The sequence below is a fragment of the Echeneis naucrates genome, chromosome 17 (assembly GCF_900963305.1).
Source record: "Echeneis naucrates chromosome 17, fEcheNa1.1, whole genome shotgun sequence".
In the NCBI taxonomy this organism is placed as follows: Eukaryota; Metazoa; Chordata; class Actinopteri; order Carangiformes; family Echeneidae; genus Echeneis; species Echeneis naucrates.
Genome location: NC_042527.1, coordinates 13,226,084 through 13,247,260, shown reverse-complemented (window position 1 = coordinate 13,247,260; position 21,177 = coordinate 13,226,084). Strand labels below are relative to the sequence as shown.

The window sequence follows — 21,177 nt, the reverse complement described above, 5'->3', positions numbered from 1 at the left end:
GCCAGCAGAGACTTCTTGTGCCAAACACTTTGAGTCCTCTGCTTATGTGTTTGGGAATCTGGTGTGTCCTGATCCTTAGAAGAGTCTCCATTAGCAGCTGGGTTTGTAACGGCACACACTGAGGGTAGTGTCTGAAGCACTCGAATGCATCCTTGCATCTCTCACAGCTGTGATCCCTAAATGCTCCTACTGGGGGCTGAACAGAGGAGTTAGATGAGGGGATTTGGTGGGTCTGTCTGTGAATTGTGCGAAGCCTGACACTGATCTCTGGCTTAGAGCAGCACCTTACCGAGCCCTGGGAGCAGAGGAAGCACTTCAGACACGAGTGACAGCGTAACCATGTCCTTGCACATCATCCGGCGGAAGTTTGGCCTCAGAATCAGGTAGATGATTGGGTTGTAGATGGTGGAGGACTTTGCAAACATGGCTGGCATGGCAAACGCCAGGGGAGGGATGTTCTCAATGTGTCCAAAAGCAGCCCACATGGACACCACAGCGTAAGGACTCCACGCCGCAAAGAAACCGATGCACACAGCAACACTTAGCTTGCAGGAAAAAGAGCATAAGGGAGAAACATGAGTTTAAAAACCCACTTTTCAATTGCTTTTGGGGATTTCCTCCCCATATAAAAGTACATCTTAAAGATTAGCGTAATTCTACATTTTCTTTTTGTCAACATGAAACTACCAAAACCACCATTATCTAAATACATCCTTCTTCTGGCTTCCCCAGGTCGGTCTGCCACTGATAGGTTTCATTGAAGATGCTTAACTTTAAATATTGACTGTCATGACTACACACTTATATCTTTAAAAGATCACCTCTTAGCTTCCTGGAACACTTGGGCACTGTGGTTTTCATTAAACATTAGTCAAACTAGAGTACACAGTGTTAGTTCGGACCAATATACAATATACAATATACATAATGCAGTAGTTCGTATCTGCAGCGGCAGGATAGGCCTATGTGGGACTAATTTAACATTAATTACAGAGTTTGTGTTCATGGTCATCAAATAACACTACACCTACTGCAAAAGGATGGTTTGTAGGCTTCAATTCTTTTTTTTCTACAGAAACTGAGGTCTGAAGCACAGAGGAATGAGCTGTGAAAGTGTCAAAAAAAAGAATATCACCTGCCTTATCAATTAGAATGATAAGAACAAACTCTGAGGCTATCTGGTATGGCTCATTAGGTCTGGGCATTTATCTTCACAACCTAAAGGACCATTTTCAGCAGGCCTAAAGAAATTTGGAGGGCCCTTTTTATGAGTCAGAGGGATGCTTATGGAGGTGAGTATATGATGATGACCATTTGTCAGTTAAGGCAGCGCCAGCTTCTCATTTATCACAGCAGAACCAGTGCCAATTTCTGCTAATGAGAAGCTGCATCATTAGGTTGATTTATTGAGGTCAGTGTGTGGAAGCTCTCCAGAGGACTCTGGTCTCTAAGATGTTACTTTGATATTTACCCCTGAACCCCAAACTCCACCTCTGCATTAATGCTGCACTGTCAGTACGGTGCTTACACACTGACACTTCTTTCCTTAATTTGTATCAATAATTAGTTTTTTCCCTCCAAGTTACGTTTTAGATGTTTTACAGTACTTTTATCCTGCATGTAGATAAAAAGTGCAGCGGGTTCAACATACGCTTCTGCAGTCTGATAATATAAAGAAACTATAAGGATGAAGGCGAAAAGAGAGTGAAAAAGGCTGCAGATGCAGTGAAGCAAAGATCTCAAACCAGGGATCTCAGAGTTTAAGAGGATTATCCTTAGAAAACGTTATCTCTCTTATTATTTAGAATTCACCGATTAATAGTATATGAGCCAAATGGCATCTCTGGCATGATGGAAGTGACACTTTGTGTTACCTCCTCGTACCTTAACAATAATTGTCTGGATGCTGCTCATGTGCGTCTGCCTCAGTGTATGTTGCTCCATCGTCTTGCGGGATGCGTGCACCGTAACCAGGATGCTCACATAGGACGCTATGATAACACAGCATGGAAGGATGTAGCAGAAGACAAACAGTACCACGGTGTAAGAGCGCGCTGTGGTGCGCTGATTGGACGAGTGCCAGTCAATGCAACAAGCGGTGCCATAAGGCTCCGGTCCATATTCCCCCCAGTGGGCCAGAGGGGAGCAGGCGAATAACAGCGCGTAGACCCAGGCACAGGCAACAAGCAGACGGCTGTGAATAGAATTAAACCTGTTCCCTGTGAAAGCAAATAAGACAATATTATTTCATTGTCATGAATATTTCTGGCACAATTTGAATTTACTGATTAACCAAAAAGTGTATTGAACAATAAATTAAACAACACCTTTAAAGATCATTTGAGTTGCTTGAATTGCAGGAGTGAGGGTGACTGCTCCCCTCCAAATGCTGCCAGAAGTTCTTACTCCACAACGTGGAGAGAAATAGTCATTGTTCAAATTTTCTATGTTGATAAACCAGCTCTGAGTGACGGGCCTTTTGTATCTCTGTGTTGAAACCTTTTTGCTACATGCATCCAGCATTTATGTAAAAGTTAGACACGTGTCAGGGCCATAGAACAGAGATGTGAATTACTTCAGATCATCAGTTTGAATGCCAAAAAGTGTCACTAATGGAAGTACAGCCCTACTTGTAGTTGTCGCAGGCAACCATGGCTGTATTATACATCCCCAGCATTACATTATCAGAAAAATGTGTTGAAGAATGTCACTGTTAGTGTGTTTTGTCCTTTAACATGTTAACTATGTTGATCGACCTCACTGCCAAGGTTCATGGATAACATTTCTGCCGTCCTTTCTTACCCATACCTGTAAAATGAAGCAAACATGGTTCTTGAATGAGTGAAGTTTGTCCAGGGCTGTGGCCATGGAGCTTTCACCTGCAGCCTAAGTTTATTTCAGACAGAAGCAGGCAGACTGGACCTATCTAGCATTGTGACTCCGGATGCAAAAACTACGGCCAGAATCTCATTTTCCATGTGGGCAGGCTTTTGTTGAGTGCTAAAATATATGGCGTCATTATCTTCAGTTGCTAATTTTCATGCTGGCACAGGTAGAGCATGAGTAGTTGGGTGACTGGAGAGCTTAGTTAGTCAGATCCAATGGCTGAAAAAAAAAAAAAAACAAAACAAAACACAAAAACAATCTGATTGATCTGAAAAAAGCCCGACAGAGCAGTGGTTCTTTAATGTGTGTCTGGAGGTTCATGGGGGCTCCAAGCCATACAATTTTTTTCCAGTATTAATAATACATTGACAGATTAAAGTATTTTAGTCATGTGTTTCAAATATTTTTAGCCCTAAAAATATCAAAGTGATCTAGCAAAATCTTATCCCAGGGACCATAGCCTTATTTAAGTCAGTTTCAGGGAGGCATCATAATAAAAGCAATAGAGACATAATATAAAAGGAACCTTGTTTTAAGTGTCTTTAATATAATTTACTGAAAATGATCAGTAAAAAAAAAAAAACAACAACAACAAAAAAAAAAGAAATTTCACTGTTGAAGTGCTTAAACTGAGAACATTACACAACAACATTCAGGTCAAATAGAAGGCTTCACTGCACTGCATCAACCAGCATCACAAGTAATGTTTATTGAGGCCAGCCGCTGAAATTGTCAGTCATCAAAGGAAAGCTAATGAGCAGCGCTTCACGGAGGGATTAATTGGTTTTCTTCAACAGATAAATTGACGTCCAGCCACTTAGTCATGTCATTTCAGTGGGCAAAACAATATCTTCTCTAAGGACTTACCATAGAATGGGTAACATACTTTTACAAAGCACACCATGCTTAGCAGGGTTAGAGTGGACAGACTGCAGATGCCAAACAACATGCCGCAAAAAGCGTATATGGAGCACACTGTTTTCCCATACAGCCACCTGCGTGGGTGGGCAAGGGGGTGTGAGAAAGAGGAAAGAGGACGATGCAAAGCAAAGACAGAGAAGAGAGATCAATGAAGGAAAGGATGAGAAAGGGAAAAGAGGAGAGCACCATTAGCGCTACAATCCTCATCTGTCAACACACTGTCTCTGTTATTATTAACCAGGCATGTATTTAAATGAGCCAAGTCTAATTCAAAGTCAAAGCAGAACATTCTGGCTTATATACTTTCCTTAGAGCAGGTGCTTCACATGAAAGTATCCCCTTTTCTGACTGTGAGAACAACCACCTTGTGTTTCCAAACCATTACAGCTACAGACTGTGCTGGGTGTCGTACCTGTGGTAGAAGCTTGACGTTATTGCCATTGGGTAAAGGGACAGAGTCAGGCACAAGTCACTAACAGCAAGGTTGATGATGAAGTACTCAGCAGGTTTGAGGAGGTGCTTTTTCTTGTATGATACATACAGCAGTGTGCTGTTTCCAAACAGTGAACAGACTCCTGCAGTAAAATAAAGTGTCAGATAATTCGTTTCAGATATTCAGCATCTGTCTGCATCTTGGAACATATCATTTGTTTTCTCTGGGATCATTAGATGGGAATACATTGCTTGTACATCTGAGCAGTGATTATGGGACTAAAGCAACAAAAGAGTTGGCTTAGCTGAGCATAGAGGCTGGGAACTGAGAGACCAGCTCAGTCTCAGCCTGTACCTTAGGGTAACATGTATTAAATAAACATAAACTTTTACTTCTACACTAATTACAGCAGACACAGTAGCAAAAACACTGGCGTTACACCACCATGCTGAATACATAATTAAAGCAAAACACTGCAATTAGGAAACCTGAACTGAACTTGGAATCTAAAATTACCCTCTTTAAATTGGTATTGTTAAATGAGCAAGCAAGGAAGTCACAAGAGAAAGTAACATTGCACTTTCTGGTTTCCTTCAAACAGGCTGCGGCTTACAAACACAATGAATGTAAGAATTCTTCAGAAATACCACTAAGACGATTGAAAGTGAAACCGGAAATGAGAATTTTTCAGTACATGATCAAGCCATAGAACTCATGATCAGTGACATCTTATGCTGTTGTGTTGCATGTTGCATGTTGCATGTGCTGTGTGTACATGCCTCAGTGGTCTGCCTTTCTGTAAAAATTACTCACCAAAAACAAAGTAGACCACAGCCACCGTTATATCCAGTGGCACAGGTATGTTGGACAGGAACGCAGTGTCTTCTAACAAGCCCATCTGAAAAGAGGTTTTCAAGAGCAATGGATTTTTAAATATATATATATAAAAGACATTTTTCAAATCAAATCAAATCAAGCTGCTTGACTGATATATAGGTTTTTACAAGTGACCTAAAGGTAATGCTGATTAGACTTAAGTGCTGTCATGTACTTGGCTTGTTTTCTGATATGTTGACCTTATTCGATGTTGGCAACTGTTTGTAATTTCTCCTTTCAGTTGTCAAACTTCAGTCACGCAGGGAATGAACGTGTTACACATATGCATGTGACAATGATGTATTGACGTTTTCACAGTGCCAATATCTGACTGTTATTTGCACACATCTGAAATAATTGCACCTGTCTTCAAGCCAGATGTGATCACTTCCTCAGCACTCAGCATTTGCATGTCTTCATTCTGCTTCAGCAGATAAAGGCTGATCCTATCATCAATCATGTGTCATCAATGCATGGCACAAGGGCCAATGAACAAGCAACTTAATGATAGATAACACGGAAATCGACCATTATCTGCTGTTCATGTGGCCATATCATATTTTGCAGTTTTTTTGTCATGCCCTGAATCATACAGCATTTCAGATTCCACCTCTGCAACAGTACGATTTATTAATAAAACACAAATTAAGAGCACTGCAACTGCAGTGTGTTCACATGAAAATAAATTCTGGGATTTGACATACTGTATTCATTCCCATATGCCTGACAGCTCAGGAATAATGTTTTGTTGCACCTGAGTACAAACCTAAAACACACAAGAAGACTTCCCTCTTCTGTTTCTTTGTTAACCTCATGCTGTTTTAACTTTGATTTTTCCTTGAATCTTTGTTCCTCTAATTTGTCTTTAGATATTGTTTGCTAGGTTCCCACCAGATGGAGCAAGTTAAAGCATTCATTTTGACAGTGGGAGTGTGTAAAATTATCATCTCTCTTCACATTATTTGACTGACTGGTTGGCTATAGGCTATTGAACCACACACGAAAAAAAACTTTTTTTCCACCATTTTTGTGTGCTGTGTCCCCTGTGGTATGATGTATTAGGTTACCGTAACTGTACTTATATCTAACCCGTCACTGTCCTCAATTATGGTTTGTGTTTTTGCTTAAGTAACCTCTAAGGTAAACACTCAGTCTCATTCGAGTATGAACGTTTTCCTACAAATCTACAAATATCAATACAGCAAAAAGTAAAAAAAAAAAGAGATAATTAAAATAACAATCTATCATAAATATTTTAGTATGGAAGGGGGTAAAACATTATCTCTATCTGCTTTTACGCTTCATGTGAGGCAATAAGTCAATGAAAATATTGTGGTGTAAACGGTTACATATCAAACGACAGTATCTACTAAAATTGATAGCTGCTCACTCTGTCTTAGTTGTGTCGTTTTGTTGTTAATTGGAGAGGTTCCGTGCGTAAAGGCGCAAATACGCGCGCTGTTAATTAGCAGGCTTACAGATGTAACTCTCGCTTGAGATGCAATTTATGTGCAAACTCCTTCCAAAATCGACTGACAGAAATAATAATAGTAACAAAAATGCATTACCTCATCGACTTAGTGGTGAACAAATCAGCGTTAACTAAAACGATTGCTGATCCAAAGAAGGTCCCGCTAAATTCCCAGTATTATGCTATAAGTGTGATCCCAGAGGAGCTGCTCACAGCTTCAGCACTCTCAGAGGAGCCGATGTGTGTCCGTGCACACACTCAGGGAACACGCTTTCACTAGTAGTGATGTGTCGTTCGTGAACGATTCGTTCATTTTGAACTAATCTTTTGGATGACTCAGAGTTCATTCTCCGGGTCAAGCCTAGTCTCTAGTCTGTAAAACAATCAGCGGTACAATTTAAAAAAACATTGTCCAGTAGTTTGCTTAAAACATATACAAAATGTCAGATGAGTATTTTAACATGCTCGCTGTACTGGAGAAAAAATGGGACAATAAATAAATCACATATGTGGGTCTTGCTCACGTCCCTTTTATCGCCTTCATTTTCATGGAGAAATGACCCCACTGAACGGCCGGAGGGGACATTCATTGATATTACAACTACCTGATGGAGTCCCCCGTAAGATCATCATTTAACCTGATGGAGATGGAAAGTTAGGCTACATCGGACAGACTACATCATCATCAATAGCTTTTATAATCCAAACGTTTCAAATCTGCCCCACTTTATGGGGTTATGGGGTAAAAACTTACCCACTTCACTAATGACCCGTGATCCTGCAAACTGGAGCTCTTTGATCAATTAATGACATCAATTACAAATTCATTCTCCCTTTCTCACTTGAAGTGTTTGTTCCTTGTAGCTTTGGAAGTATGCAGGTGATCTGTATCCATTTGGTTCCAGGACAGTGACAGATTCTCTGAACTTTGGCTCGTAGATGAAAGGAAAACTACTCCAGATCCGACTCTCAGACATGAAGGATTTGGAGGGTTTTTGTATCAATATTGGTCCCATCAAAGGGGAAATTTCATTCTCTTTTAATACACTGTTCGATATTTCTGTAACTTCTAAGTGGCTGAGTTTGTGTGAGAGTGATTCCTGTAAGGTTACTGATATTTGTTTTTATTAGCAGCAAGAAACAAGACAGAGATTCATTGTTCAAGTCAATCACTATCATACTTTTTTTTTTTTAAGTATTATCCATAAACCTATTTTCCTTACAGGTGGATGGCCTGAACAAGTTAATTGACTATGCTGTATATTCTTTTTATGGCTTTTTATCACCTTCCAAATATTTCCCTGAAATTCACAGGGTGTACTTTACCATTTCATCTTCTGAGACCATGTGTACGCTTCAGTGAAGTTTTAATTGAAATTCTTCAGGGTTTGAACAACCTTGTTCCACTATGTCTCTGTAATAATGAACTTGCCAAAGGGTCAATGGATTTGAATAGTTAAATATCAGTTTTCATTGTTGCTGCACTGTGGTGCTTTATGGGATGATTGTGAATTCCATGGAATTGTCCCTTTCAATAGCACAAACAACAATGTGATGTGGTCAGTTACATCTTATTATTGTGAGTCTCACATGAACATAAATGACACCAATCACAAAGGGTCAAGCAGACATTTGATGGCCCTTGAAAATTAATTTTGAATTTATCTCAGAGAATTCAGAAAGGTAAACAATCCAGTTTGTCACAGCTTGAAAGTAGGGTTGAATTATCATCAAAAGAATTAAACAGTGAAAAAATTGTCTTACATACCACTTGAACTACTTCTTACATAAAGAAATTTACACACACACACACACACACACACACACACACAAGCCAACATGAAAAACGACTGGAACAGATTGAGCCAAAGCTTGAGATGAAAGCTGCAGTAAAGGTGTGTTTAAAGAATTAATTGTAATGGCCACAGAGGGTAGGAAGAAATGAAAGACCATGACAAGATAAAACACAGCATGAACATCAAAGTTGTCTGGTACGAGTATCGTATGAACATGTAACACATTTCCAAGTGGGGAAATGCTGCTGTTGCCTGCAGATAGCCATGACAAGAAGAATGGGAAGAATATGAAATATGCTTCGAAAAACAAAGGAAAAAAAAAAGAAAAGAAAAAACCCAAGAAAAACGTTAATGGAAATCATATAAAGCCAGCTTTACTTGCAAAATACACCTGAAACTGATATTTTCATTGGAAGTGTAAATTTTAAAAAGTGTAAATGTGACAATTAGTTACATTTAATGTGGGGTAAATAATATGTGTGTAAATGGGGGGACTATATGTAGGTTCATTGACTCATTTGAAGTTATTTTTAGGATTTAATTTTGTGCAATACAGTTTTTTGGATCAATGTAATGTCTTGCCTGAAAGAAATTCAATCATTTCTGCAACTCTTCTGATGTTTCACCTTTTCACATTCCTCCTTCTTGTTCTTGTAAAGCTGCAAGTGTGTAGATGTGTGATAGAACAATCCATTCCAGTTTTAATGAAGTAGCCTGTCCTCTGGAGAAATGAAAGGTTCTGCTTGCCCCTTTAAAAAGGACAAATGACATTTTTGTGAAATCAGAAATCAAGCCAGCCTAATACTGATACTAATATTTCATCTTTATTGCACATAATGAGAGCTGAACCAAAGCTGTAGATGTAGCCATGTTATATTGTTCATAGTACTAACATTACTACTACAACCAGTCTAAAGACTGCAGCTGCGGCAGCTGCTTTCTCCTATCTATTTCATCCCCTATTTTTCTCTGACCCAGAGCCATTTTCATGGTAAACTAAATGCAATTACTCCACAGCACTATCAGTCTGAACAAAAGAGCCATGTGCAGAAATGCTGAGATAACCACAGCTTTTTGAGGGATGTGCAGGCCAGTCCACAAAATGTGGTATGGAGTGGAAGTTAATGCCTTAAATGGTTCCCTGTTCATGATGGAATCACATACAATCAGGATAAACAATAGTGGGCGTGTTTCGATTCCCAGTGGGGTGACCTGAGCAGCACATTGGCGTAGTGGTTAACGCTGTCGCCCCACAATAAGAAGGGTGTGGTTCGATTCCCGGGCACCTGAACACTAAGATAATTGGTTAATTGGTAACGAGTGATGGACTACAGCAAGGAACTGCGACCAGACGATACCACAGACTAGACCAGAGAATAGACCAGACCACAGATGGGCTCTCTTGTCAGAGACTAGACCAGACCAGAGACCAGACCTCTGCAGAGAGTAGAGAAACCGGATCAGACCAGACTAGACCATAGACGGGACCTCCCCAGAGCCTAGACTGGACCCCTGCAGAGAGTAGAGACTAGACCAGATCACACCAGACTAGACAAGACACCAGACCCCCCAGGGAGTGGACCGGACTAGACCAGACCAGAAACTAGACCCCTGCAGAGAGTAGAGGGAGAGTAGAGGGACCAGATGAGACCAGACAAGACCTGAGACAAGACCAGAGACCGGACCCCTGCAGAGAGTATAGACTACCCAGACCAGATCAGACTAGAACGTTATCGTTATCTGTTGGGAAAATTCTCTGTGGGGCTCACTAATAACGCACCCCCCCCCACTAGTGAAGCAGCCGTCCGAGACACTCACCGAGCTCAACACAAAGAGGTTGACTATCATGTACTTCATTGAAGATGTCAGTAATTGGTAGAAAACCAAAGAGCATGGGAGAGAAGAAATTAAAAGGTTTACAGTGGATTTGATATTTCCACCAAAGTTGTGGGATGCATATTTCATTGTTTTATTGTTATGTTTTTGCTTAAATGTGTGGAAGCAAGTTTTATAATAAATTTTTTTTTATTTATAACGCACTTTATGTTTTACAAAAAAATCTCAAAAGTGCTACAAAAGCAATAAAATTTAGTTAAAAACAAATAACAAAAATAAAACAAAAAAGTCACACAGGAAACAAATTACAGATTAAAAGATTTTTTTTAAAGAGGTAAGTTTTTAAACCCTTTTTAAAATGGTTTATCGTCTGTGGAGCCCTCAGATGTTCTGGGAGGGTGTTCCACAGTCGCGGAGCAGAGGAACAGAAAGCTTGGTCGCCGAGGGTGCGAGACTTGGTCCTTGGAGGAAAAAGTCTGCAGCCGTTGGTGCAGCGGAGTGAGCGTGCTGAGGTCTGGGGGGGTCAGAAGTTCTTTAAGGTACTGGGGAGCGTTGCCATGGATACACTGGAATGTGAGGAGGAGATTTTGTATTCGATCCGGCGGAGATGGGGCAGTGCAGTGAGTGAAGGATGGGTGTGATGTGTTCATATTTACGTACTCTCAGCAGGATCCTAGCAGCAGTGTTTGGAATGTGTTGTCATTTCTGGATGCTCTTGTTGGGGATCCACCTGAGAAGTGGCTTACAGTAATCAAGTCTGGAGGAGACAAAGGCGTGGACGAGCTTCTCAGCATCTCTTAGGGTGAGTGTGGGAGGGAGTCTGGCTATGTTCCTGAGATGATGAAATGATACTTTGCAGAGGTGATTGATGTGGGCCTCAAAGGTTAGGTGTGGGCCAAACCCGATGCAGAGGTTGGTGACTGTTGATGATAGTGGGATGTCCTTGCCAGAAAAAGTAATGCAGGTTATGGTGGAGTTCCGTATCTGATGAGGGGAACCAATGAGGAACCAACTTTTCAGTTATAACTGAAGAAATTGTCTATATTTCATTACTTCAAACACTGTTTCAGGATTAAAGCATAAAATGCTGAAAATGGAATTCTCAAAAATTAAAAACTGAAAAAAAAAAAAAAAAACAATATGGGGAAAATTAAAGCAGAATTTGGAAAAAAAAAACAGATTTTATAGGACTCTAGGTCCTCTAAGGACCTAGACTGGTCCTAGGTCCGGTAAAATGAATCCAACTCTTTGCCTTCAACAAGGACGGGGCCGGTTGAATCTCTCTTTCCTCCATTATTGTAGTTTCTGCCTTGCTTTGGTGATTACTCGCATGCGTATGTCCCAGAACTGGCTCCGTGGTGACAGAAACCATCCTAAAGTAGCCAGACCATCCACTCCTTAACAGAGAAACCACAGCAGTGATGGTTATTCAGTCTATGATGAAGGATAGAAAAATACTGAAAAGCGTTCATTTCCACTGCCACCAGACTTTACAACTCGTGAACTGTTGGAAATAAGATACCAAACTGCAGAACTTCCCTGCAGGGATTAACAGATTATTTCGGTTTCAATTTCTACAATTATATGTTGAAAAATGAGTTGACCAAAAAAAAAAAAAAAAGTCATATTTAAGCAGCTAAATTTTAATAATTTTAATAATAATAAAATAACAACAATTTATACAATCTGCTTATAAATTAAAGTATTGTGTAATTGAAGAATGTAAAAAAAGAACCAAGCTGGGACCTTATTTTGTGAACCTAATGCAACACGGGGAAAAATAATATTTCCTATTATGTAGGGATGAAGAAGTTTATCACAACAGGTGGATCAGACAAGAAACTGTCCTATGAGGTTGAACAAGTGAGGGGTCGGGATGTACTGATGTGTGTTTTCATCCCTTCACTATAATAAATCAGGAATACACCTGGAAGTATTCCAAATCCTATAAACTTTGCTAATCTCATAGTTGCTATTCAGTCACAGGAAAGATATCAGCATGAGTTCAGCTCCATTAGTTCCATCTATTCTGTGAACCAATCTTTAAGTAAAACAAAGCAGGCCCAGGAAACATCAATAAGTAATCACCAACACATAAAATATGATACCACCAAAGCGTCCAAAGTTTGCATTAATGTGACAGCTGTGTTTGATGTTTCCTTCTGGTCTGTCCTAGTTCCACTATAATCACGGAGACGATGATTGCCTTGGGAACTAAAGCTTCAGAGTAAGATACTAATCACGGACCAACCCATCTAATGGAGTGGTGCACTTTCTCCACTTCTACATTTATGGGGCATACTTTAGTTGATGTGTTTTGTAGATTGTCATTTGTGAAAGAGCTACTCTTGTGGAGACATTGCATCCTGTTGTATTAGTCCTGGAGACGCACACAGTTTGCGTGTTCTCCTGACATTCTGCTGTGTGTGTTTCCCCCCAAAATATGAAAGACCTGCAGGTTTCATTAACTGTCAAATTTAAAAACGTGGGTATTAATGCATGTTCCTGTCTATTTAGGCCACTGATAAACTACAGCATCATTCTAGGCAATCTGTGCCTTCTGTCAGTGATAAGTATGCTGGGAGTTTATGTAAACAATGGATGAATAGCTGTTTCTGCAAATTATGGTGATGTTAGTATATTAACAATGTTGAAAATACCCCCCCCCCCCCACACCAATTACATTTAGAGTTACACAGAATTTACCAAGTATATCATCATGTGAAATTGCATTTTAAAAAAGCACCAGGAGAACATATTCTTCTGGTTCAATGTATTTGGTAGTTAAAGACAATCAATCAATCAAAGCATCTGTTGCAGTCTGATATAGAAGTGCAGACAGTGATAATCTCATGTCTGCCACTGCAACAAACTACAGTTTGCACTGCCAGTGACAATTAACAGTTACAATGTACATGCATTATTAGTATATATACTATAATGCTGTAGTATCATAGTATCATTGTAATTTTGAAGTTTGTAAAATGTGGTTTTTGATCCAGTATGGTGTTGAGCTATCATAGTAGGTTGTACAGCTGTTGTGCTGCTCCACGTTCCATTACAACCAATCTGCAATTGAGTAAAGACTTTTTTGCAGATAACAAAGGAGATTAAAGGTGTTGTGAAATTTAGACCCTATACAGGTCTGTCAATTATTGGCTTGTGAGCGTGTGTATGTCTTTCTTTTATTACCTAAAAGAAACTTCCTTGTAATTTCTACTTTCAAAGCATTTGTCAGAGCTCAGTACCTCTCATGTGCTGTCCCACACAAAGGGCCACTTTGGGACATGGGGGGAAGAAAAACTACACGTGTACTTGTTCTTCAGATTGCATGCATCCTTTGTGGGGCTACGCTTTGTTTGGTGAGGAATTATTTCTTTTTAAAGTTTCTCTAATAACTACAAACTTGTATTTTCTCTTCATCAGTCAGTAGGCCAGTAAATAATAAAAAAATAAATTAAAAAATCAATAACCGTTTAAATTTTTTTTCTAGTCCACACCAAAAGTAAGAGGTAAGTGTTTAAACAGGCAAGGCATCGATGCAAGTTAAAGTTGTAATTATTTAATTTTCATTATTGTTCTTTCTCCATTCACTCTTGTAGACTATGATGTGGACGGCGGACGGGACCTTGACATTTTTGACATCAATGAAGGTGTGCAGACAGAAAGGAAAAACCTTCATCCTTATTTCTATTATCATTTTCTGTGACCACAGTCTTTGTCTCCACAGAGGCGATTGAATCTTGTAGGGGGACATTGTGCTTGAGGAGGTATGATCATTTAACTGCCCATTTCAAATTTGTGAAGATGTTTCAACACTGATCTATGTTTGCTAATCTTTGTAATTGCTTTTATTGACTGCTGCAGAGGCAAACTCGTAATTCCATTTTAGGAGATGAGTATAGATGGCCAAAGACAATCCCGTACTACATGGAGGATGACTTAGGTAAGCGTGACTGTTGCAATCCTAAAATAATAAAAAAAAAAAAAAATAATAATAATAAAAAAAAAAGAATATGCATTGTCCCATATATTGATCCGTTTATGTGACTGTAATTCTCCTGTAAGAGCCATCTGGCTACATGTTGCTCCTTAAAGTTGCAAACAAGAAGAAGTGTGACTTTTTACAACCCTTTCCACCATAAAAGGCTTTAATCTGTCTAAGGTCCTTGACACCTTCTGGCCTCTTCATCAGCTCAAGAAATCTTATCCATTTATTAATTTAAATGTAAATCAACAAATTCACCACCTTCATATTAAATGTTTTGTGGACTCCATAATCCTTACAAACAGATTTGAGAGGCATTTTTTTCTTTTGAAACTTTAACAGGAACTCTTTTTCATCTTCTCTGCAGAGATCAATGCAAAAGGTGTGATTTTGAAGGCTTTTGAGCAGTACCGGCTAAAGACTTGCATCGACTTCAAGCCTTGGAGCGGAGAGGCAAACTACATTTCCATTTTTAAAGGAGGCGGGTAGGTTTTTATGGTCTGACTGGATAGCATGACAGGGATTCATCCATTATATATTCTTCTTTTCATAATTACAGAAAAAGGGCCTCAGTAATGATATTGTGGATTCTACATAATTTTTCCCCCAACAGATGTTTCTCCTCGGTGGGAAACCGGCGAGTTGGAAAGCAGCAATTGTCCATAGGAACAAACTGTGACCGCATTGCCACCATTGAACATGAGTTCCTTCATGCTCTGGGTTTCTGGCATGAGCAGTCCAGGGCAGATCGTGATGATTATGTCAAAATCATGTGGGACCACATCTCAGAAGGTACTGAACCTCTTACAAATTTCAAAGCTGCCCATTCATGCTCTCATATCTCATTAGTCTTTAACCTTTATGATAAACCCTTTTCATGGATTCAGTTGGCATGTGTGCAATTATAATGGTACAAAAGTTTACATTCATTACATCAACACTAAACTAGAGGCAGCGGCCTTTCTTATAGAACTTATAGATTTAAAACATTTTTTATAGGCATGTGCTGTTGGCCTGCATGGCTGTATCATTTTCCATAGTCAAGCAGAAGCTAATAAACACATTCTGAAATACCATACAGTCTAGCTGTGGTGCATTGACCTATGCTCATTTAATCAACTCTATTCTAGTCTGTCATTAAAATGTTGAGCTCTTTGACATGTCAGCAAAACTTTGTTAAAGCTTTTAACATGTGTCAGCTATTGATAAGCAACTTTTATTGGAGGATATTACTGGTGTGTTGTCTTTGGTGTATTCATTCTTCAGCAATCTTTTTATTGACCAAAGTACACAAGCTGTTCTTTTTGTTATACTGTACATCTTATGCATCCAAAAACTTTGTTAACTTTTTAGCACTCCTTGGCCTTTTGTGTCTAATTTTATGGGTTTTGTTAATGTGGTTTTTGGCCAGATGACTGAAAGGAGGACTGTGGTTGGCACATTCTCATGTTTTATTTAGCCTTTATGGATATTTTTTGATAGTTGAGCTTTTCTGTGTGATAATTTACTCAAAATAGAATGTTGTAGGGTTAGTAGTAGTGATATTCAAGTCATGTAACTAAAAACAATGTAACTGTAAATTAACAAAGTTAGCTTTATACTTCTGGTGATTTTATTTAAGCTTAAAATAATCATCAAGTGAGTGATTGCATTTAGACTTTTTGAAGATTATCATGCTGAATAAAACAGGCACGTCACTGTCGCAAGATAAAAATTGCTGTAGGCCAAAACAAAGTGAGATGTGGAGCTGGGGTCATAATCACAGTTGTTCACTCATAACAGACTGACTACTCTCACTCTCCATTCCCAAAAGCCAAGAAAGAATTTGTTCCAAGGACACAACAACAACAGACAGCACTAGGCTTTAGTCTTCTTCCAGCTCTTACTTCAGTTGGCTCAGTGATCTCTTTAGGAATATCTAAAAAACACACGAGTATGGTGAAATATGAAATTAAGTCGTTTCCTCTTTTTGGTACTTGGAGGGTGTAGTCTGATTGACATAGTAGTGGAGCTGTAGTCCATAATCTCTTATCCAAGTTAACGCCTGGGTCTAACTATGAAAAGACAACGGAAAGATACATTCATACATCCATGACTTTACGTCACACACACACACACACACAAACACAGGAAGCTTAAATAAGAGTAGTAACAAATTTTTCAGGGCATTTTAAACTCATTGTAAATCAAAATGGCCGACTGCAGTGATTGTAGTAGATTCATTACAAAGTTTTGCTGCTTCTCGTGTCAAAAAGTGTTCAAGCTACCAAAGTTTTCATGTAAATGTGACTGTATGTTAGACTGCTGTAGTCAACAAAACATCAAAACAATTTCTCAATTCCTGTAATTACAAAATGTAATCATCATTCTCCAAGTATAGTCAGATTGAAACACCTGTGAACAGCTTTTAGTGTCACGTGATTTCTGGATAGGAAGCTGACGTCTGGATGCTTCATCACCAGGAAGCAGAAACTCTTACAATGTTTTTCCGCTCACTATGACGTCATGCGACGTTAGCTCTGAACGGGACCAATAGGAAGACAGAGTGCGCTCCACAAATAGGACGAGAGACCGCTCTTCGGCGGGAACTTACAAACAAAACATGGCGACGAGGAGGAGGAGCGGGTGGAGCAACGACAGGGGAAGGACTCACGGAGCTGCCTCTCTGACGTTTTCCCGAGAGAGCGCCGTGACGGAGTCAAAAAAGACCGATACAGGCGTGAAAATAGCGAACTACTGAACTAAGCAAAGTAACTAATATTTTTGACATGTAAACAAATTCGTTACCTCCAGTCCCTTCTGCAGGATGGACAGCCCGTACCGCCCCCTCCGAGCCATCCAGGAGCGAGTCCATGGCCGTTTCTTTTTTCTTCTCTTGTCATTTCACACACAGCGCCTCTGTCGCCATGATTGACGGCTGCTTGCCCCGCCTCCTGATGACCTCTGCCCTCTGACGCGGTCTTGATGACAGCACGTGATGATTGGGGGCGGGGTCAGCAGGGGTCAGCCACCTTCAGCATCAAAACAACAAACAAAACAAACACACACACAAAAAAAAAACACAACAATCTCTGCATATGTAGTTTCATGTATCCATGGTTATCTTACCGAGAGCTCAAAATGAGGCCCCTACCTGTCTGCAACAGGTGATGCATATTTTGAGTAACGTAGTAGTAGCTGTCTGCTGCTCTGCGAATGAAGATTGACTGCATCCTTTTTATGACTGCTCTGCAGGTAAAGAACACAACTTCAACACCTACAATGACACCACCTCCAGCTCACTGGGCGTACCCTACGACTACGGCTCCATGATGCACTACAGTAAAAACGCCTTTCTTAATGGGACCGGGCCCACCATCGTCACCAAGATCTCTGCTTTCAGTGATGTCATTGGCCAGCGTATGGAGTTCAGTGACAGCGACCTGCTCAAACTGCACCGTCTCTACAACTGCAGTAAGAGTCAACGACCAGCAGCCAAGCTGCATATCTCTTTGAAATAAGTGTGGTGTGATTTTGATCCAGGTTATATATTCCAATTAAAAATGTTTCTCAGCTGTCCAAACATCTTATCTCCTAAAACGAAAAGTTCAAAGTCCCTCACTTGTCTGACTACGAACTGTCCTCTAGCTAAGGCCTCCACCTTCCTGGACTCATGTGACTTTGAACGTGAGAATATCTGTGGTATGATCCAGGGACCAGGAGACACAGCAGACTGGGTCAGGACTGCCAAAGCTGATGGAGGGCCAAACACTGACTACTCCAACTTGGGCAAATGCACTGGTGAGAATTACCTTGGAGGGATATGCTACGATATGACGTCTGACTCCATTACATCTCAAAACAATAGTCAACTTTTTACTTATGTGTCTGAGTCGTTGGTAGTGAGGGATTCCCAGCTAATATTCTGGGAGAGGATGGGGTATGGCATGGACACAAGTCTATTGCAGAGCCAGCATATGGAGACAAACAACCATTCACTGTCACATTTGTGCCTACAGGAAATTTAGAGTATCCGAGTAACCTAAACCTGCATGTCTTTGGATGGTGGGAGGAAGCCAAGTGCATGCAAACTCCACTCAGAAAGACCCAGCTCCGAGCATTGACCCTGCTAACCACTGTTTCACTGTCACCCCAAAAAAAAGTTCAAACAGTAGTCACAAAGTTGAGCAAAAGCTGAAAGCAGTCAATTTGTACAAATGCAGTTGGCATCTTTAAATCATAGCATTGGTTTATAATCCCACCACCACCACAGCCCTGCCAAGGAGGGCGCTTACTGCTGAAGGAGGGGCTCTCTTCACCAAAGGCTGTTTAATATCCCTCTGTTTAAGCGGAGGCTTGGGAAAATGTGAACGTATTATTTAGCCATTGATGTAAAACAGAGTGATCTGTTCCATTATTACATCAAATGACTGAAATAATCTGAAGTGTTTAGGTTATTAATCAAGTGACATTTGAATCTTAAGGCTCGGGATATTTCATGCACTTCAGTACCGGCTCGGCCAACACTGGGGATTCAGCTCGGCTTGAAAGCAGGCTTCTTTATCCCAAAAGAGGCTACCAATGTCTGCAGTTCTTCTACTAACAAGCGCCGGCCCGGCGGATACACTGAAGATCTATGTCAGAGAATATGACAAAGCTCACCCCAATGGCACACTGCGCTTCATAAAGACCATAGATGGTGACTATCCCTGAATCTTGTTACAGTTACAGAAGCTACCAGAACTGTGCTGGTAAAATGTTCAATAAATGTAAATCATTACCTAAACAGGATCCCCTCAGGAGCTGTGGCAGCTGCACCATGTCAGTCTAGACGCCAAAAAAAAATTCCGAGTCGTCTTTCAAGGGACCAAGGAGGGCTCTGGGCACTCATCAGGGGGATTGTCTCTGGATGACATCAACCTTTCTGAGACCACTTGCCCAGAATTTATATGGCGAGTGAAGAACTTCAGCCATCTTATGGAAACCACTCCAACAAACACATCTATCTTCAGTCCCCCATTCACCTCCAAGGAGGGTTACACTTTCCAAATGGAGCTGTACCCCAACGGAAAGGCAAGCTACGCTGGTCAGTTGTCAGCCTATGCTCATCTGGTGGCTCGTAAGGAGGACAGTGGTCAGAAATGGCCCTGCCCCTGGAAACAGATAACCATGATGCTGATGGACCAGAACCCACACATCCAAAAGCGCATGTCTAACCAGCGCAGCGTAACCACCGACCCCAACATGAAGGAAGCAGGTGCAGCTACATTTACTGTTATGTTTAGGTGCAAAAAAAGTAACGAAACTACAATTTGTGCTGTGACACAATTATTTAAACAGCCTTTCAACCTCCTTTTAAACAGATTCAGACTATTTTTTTTGGGATGACCCTCGAAAGGTGGGTTTTGAAGTCACACTGACAGATGGATCCAAGTATTTCCGAGGTCCAGGTGCTGGAACTCCAGTGTATCTAACACAGCTAAGAGCCAGCAGCAGAGATTTTATCAAGGGGGGAGATGCCATCTTTCTTCTCACAATGGAGGGTAAAAACTAAAACTAAACCACTTTTTCATTGATATGATCAATTTCTTATCCATTAGTATTCCACATACTCATCTCTCCTGTCTGTACAATAATCATGTCAGATCAAGAATACCAGTCATGCGTGATTATATCGGTGACTCATATCCCACCTGTCAGAAAAACACGGCAGTTAATTATGGGGTCCTTTTTCATTTCATATTCATCGATGCTCCTCCACTTCAGGCGAATTAACTGCCTCTTATTTATTCTGACTTCTATCTTCAGATGTGTCTCATCTGACTGTGACCCAGCCTACCACGACCATACTGCCGGTCACATCTACATCATCTTCATCCTCTGCCACCCCTGTTACTGCCGACGCCTGCTTCAGCGTGGAGTGTCTGAACAATGGAGTCTGTGTGGTGCATGAGGGGAAAGCTACGTGCAGGTGACTACTTTTTGGCTGCTAATGTTACAGTCTAAAACATTTAAGGGTTTCTCTGACTTTCACACCAAATTGAGCGTTAATTTAGTTCTGTGTGACATCATGACTGTTATCAAAGGAATAATTTAAAAACATAATTTCCTGCTTCATGTTATCTGTGGACAAAACCAAGCCAGCTGTTTCACAATGTCTTTATCTTCGTACTGAGCTAATCACTTCTTGATACTGGCTATATATTAACCACCATCATTTTTTCCTGATATTGAATATATGATGGTGGTATCTAAGAAACATAGCTGATTGATGCTTATCATAGCTAGTAAATCTAAATCATTTTAAAATGTTCTTTTTGCATAAACTACAAACTTTTCAATCCTTTCAATGAGTTCAGAGAGTACCTGCAAGTTTTTTTGTTTTTTTCCTTTCTGCTCTCCAGGTGTGAGGTAGGAGATGACTGGTGGTACTATGGAAACAAATGTCAGTACAGGGGCTCCACCAACGACAAAACCAACCTCGCACTTGTCCTTCCTCTGTCTGTGCTGGGAGTCATGCTGGTGGTTACAGTGGTCAGTGTCATCTGTGTGAAGAAGAAGTATAAGAAATCCAGGAGTAATGATGATATCGTCATGGGCAACGTGTGTGCAGAAAAACTGTAGGACACTTTCAATTGCCAAAAAAAAAAAGAATGGCAGGAAAAAAACTACAATAAAATCAATCAACATTTTTGATTTTGCTAAATACCACGTACAGACGAGCAGGCTTTGGATATATAGATCAATGTAAGCCATCACATGTATTTGATTATAGTATTATGAGATTGCCCCCTTCTGGTCATGTAGTGTACAAACAAAATAGAACTGTAACAGCATTATGTCAAATAAATTATTTTGAGACAGAGTTTTATATCAGCACCTGAACAAATAAAGCTTATTAAAAAAGTCACAGACATGATGACTTATATTCACAAATTTAAAATTTATTATACCAAAGACAGGAACATTTGTTTTGTCTCTTCCACATGGA

The 21,177-nt window shown here is 40.2% G+C and overlaps 2 protein-coding genes and 1 pseudogene across 2 annotated transcripts in view; 1 reads left to right on the top strand and 2 right to left on the bottom strand.

Moving 5' to 3' along the window:
- Nucleotides 1–5,138, bottom strand: part of LOC115057627 (opsin-5-like) — a 7,111-nt pseudogene extending 1,973 nt beyond the window's left edge.
- LOC115057810 (opsin-5-like) overlaps nucleotides 1–6,806 on the bottom strand; it is a 132,895-nt gene extending 126,089 nt beyond the window's left edge. Inside the window, exon 1 of the mRNA XM_029525022.1 lies at nucleotides 6,685–6,806. The gene's annotated coding sequence lies outside the window, so the exon portion shown is untranslated. The remainder of the gene's footprint in view (nucleotides 1–6,684) is intronic.
- A 6,700-nt stretch (nucleotides 6,807–13,506) lies between these two features.
- LOC115057626 (meprin A subunit beta-like) lies at nucleotides 13,507–20,810 on the top strand. Its single transcript, XM_029524795.1, is given in 15 exon segments — nucleotides 13,507–13,581; nucleotides 13,713–13,731; nucleotides 13,822–13,876; nucleotides 13,950–13,989; nucleotides 14,087–14,165; nucleotides 14,575–14,692; nucleotides 14,821–14,999; nucleotides 17,442–17,660; nucleotides 17,835–17,987; nucleotides 18,671–18,784; nucleotides 18,787–18,885; nucleotides 18,976–19,443; nucleotides 19,550–19,729; nucleotides 19,995–20,157; nucleotides 20,591–20,810. Coding segments are annotated over 15 exon segments (2,181 nt in total).
- The last annotated feature ends 367 nt before the right edge of the window (nucleotides 20,811–21,177 follow it).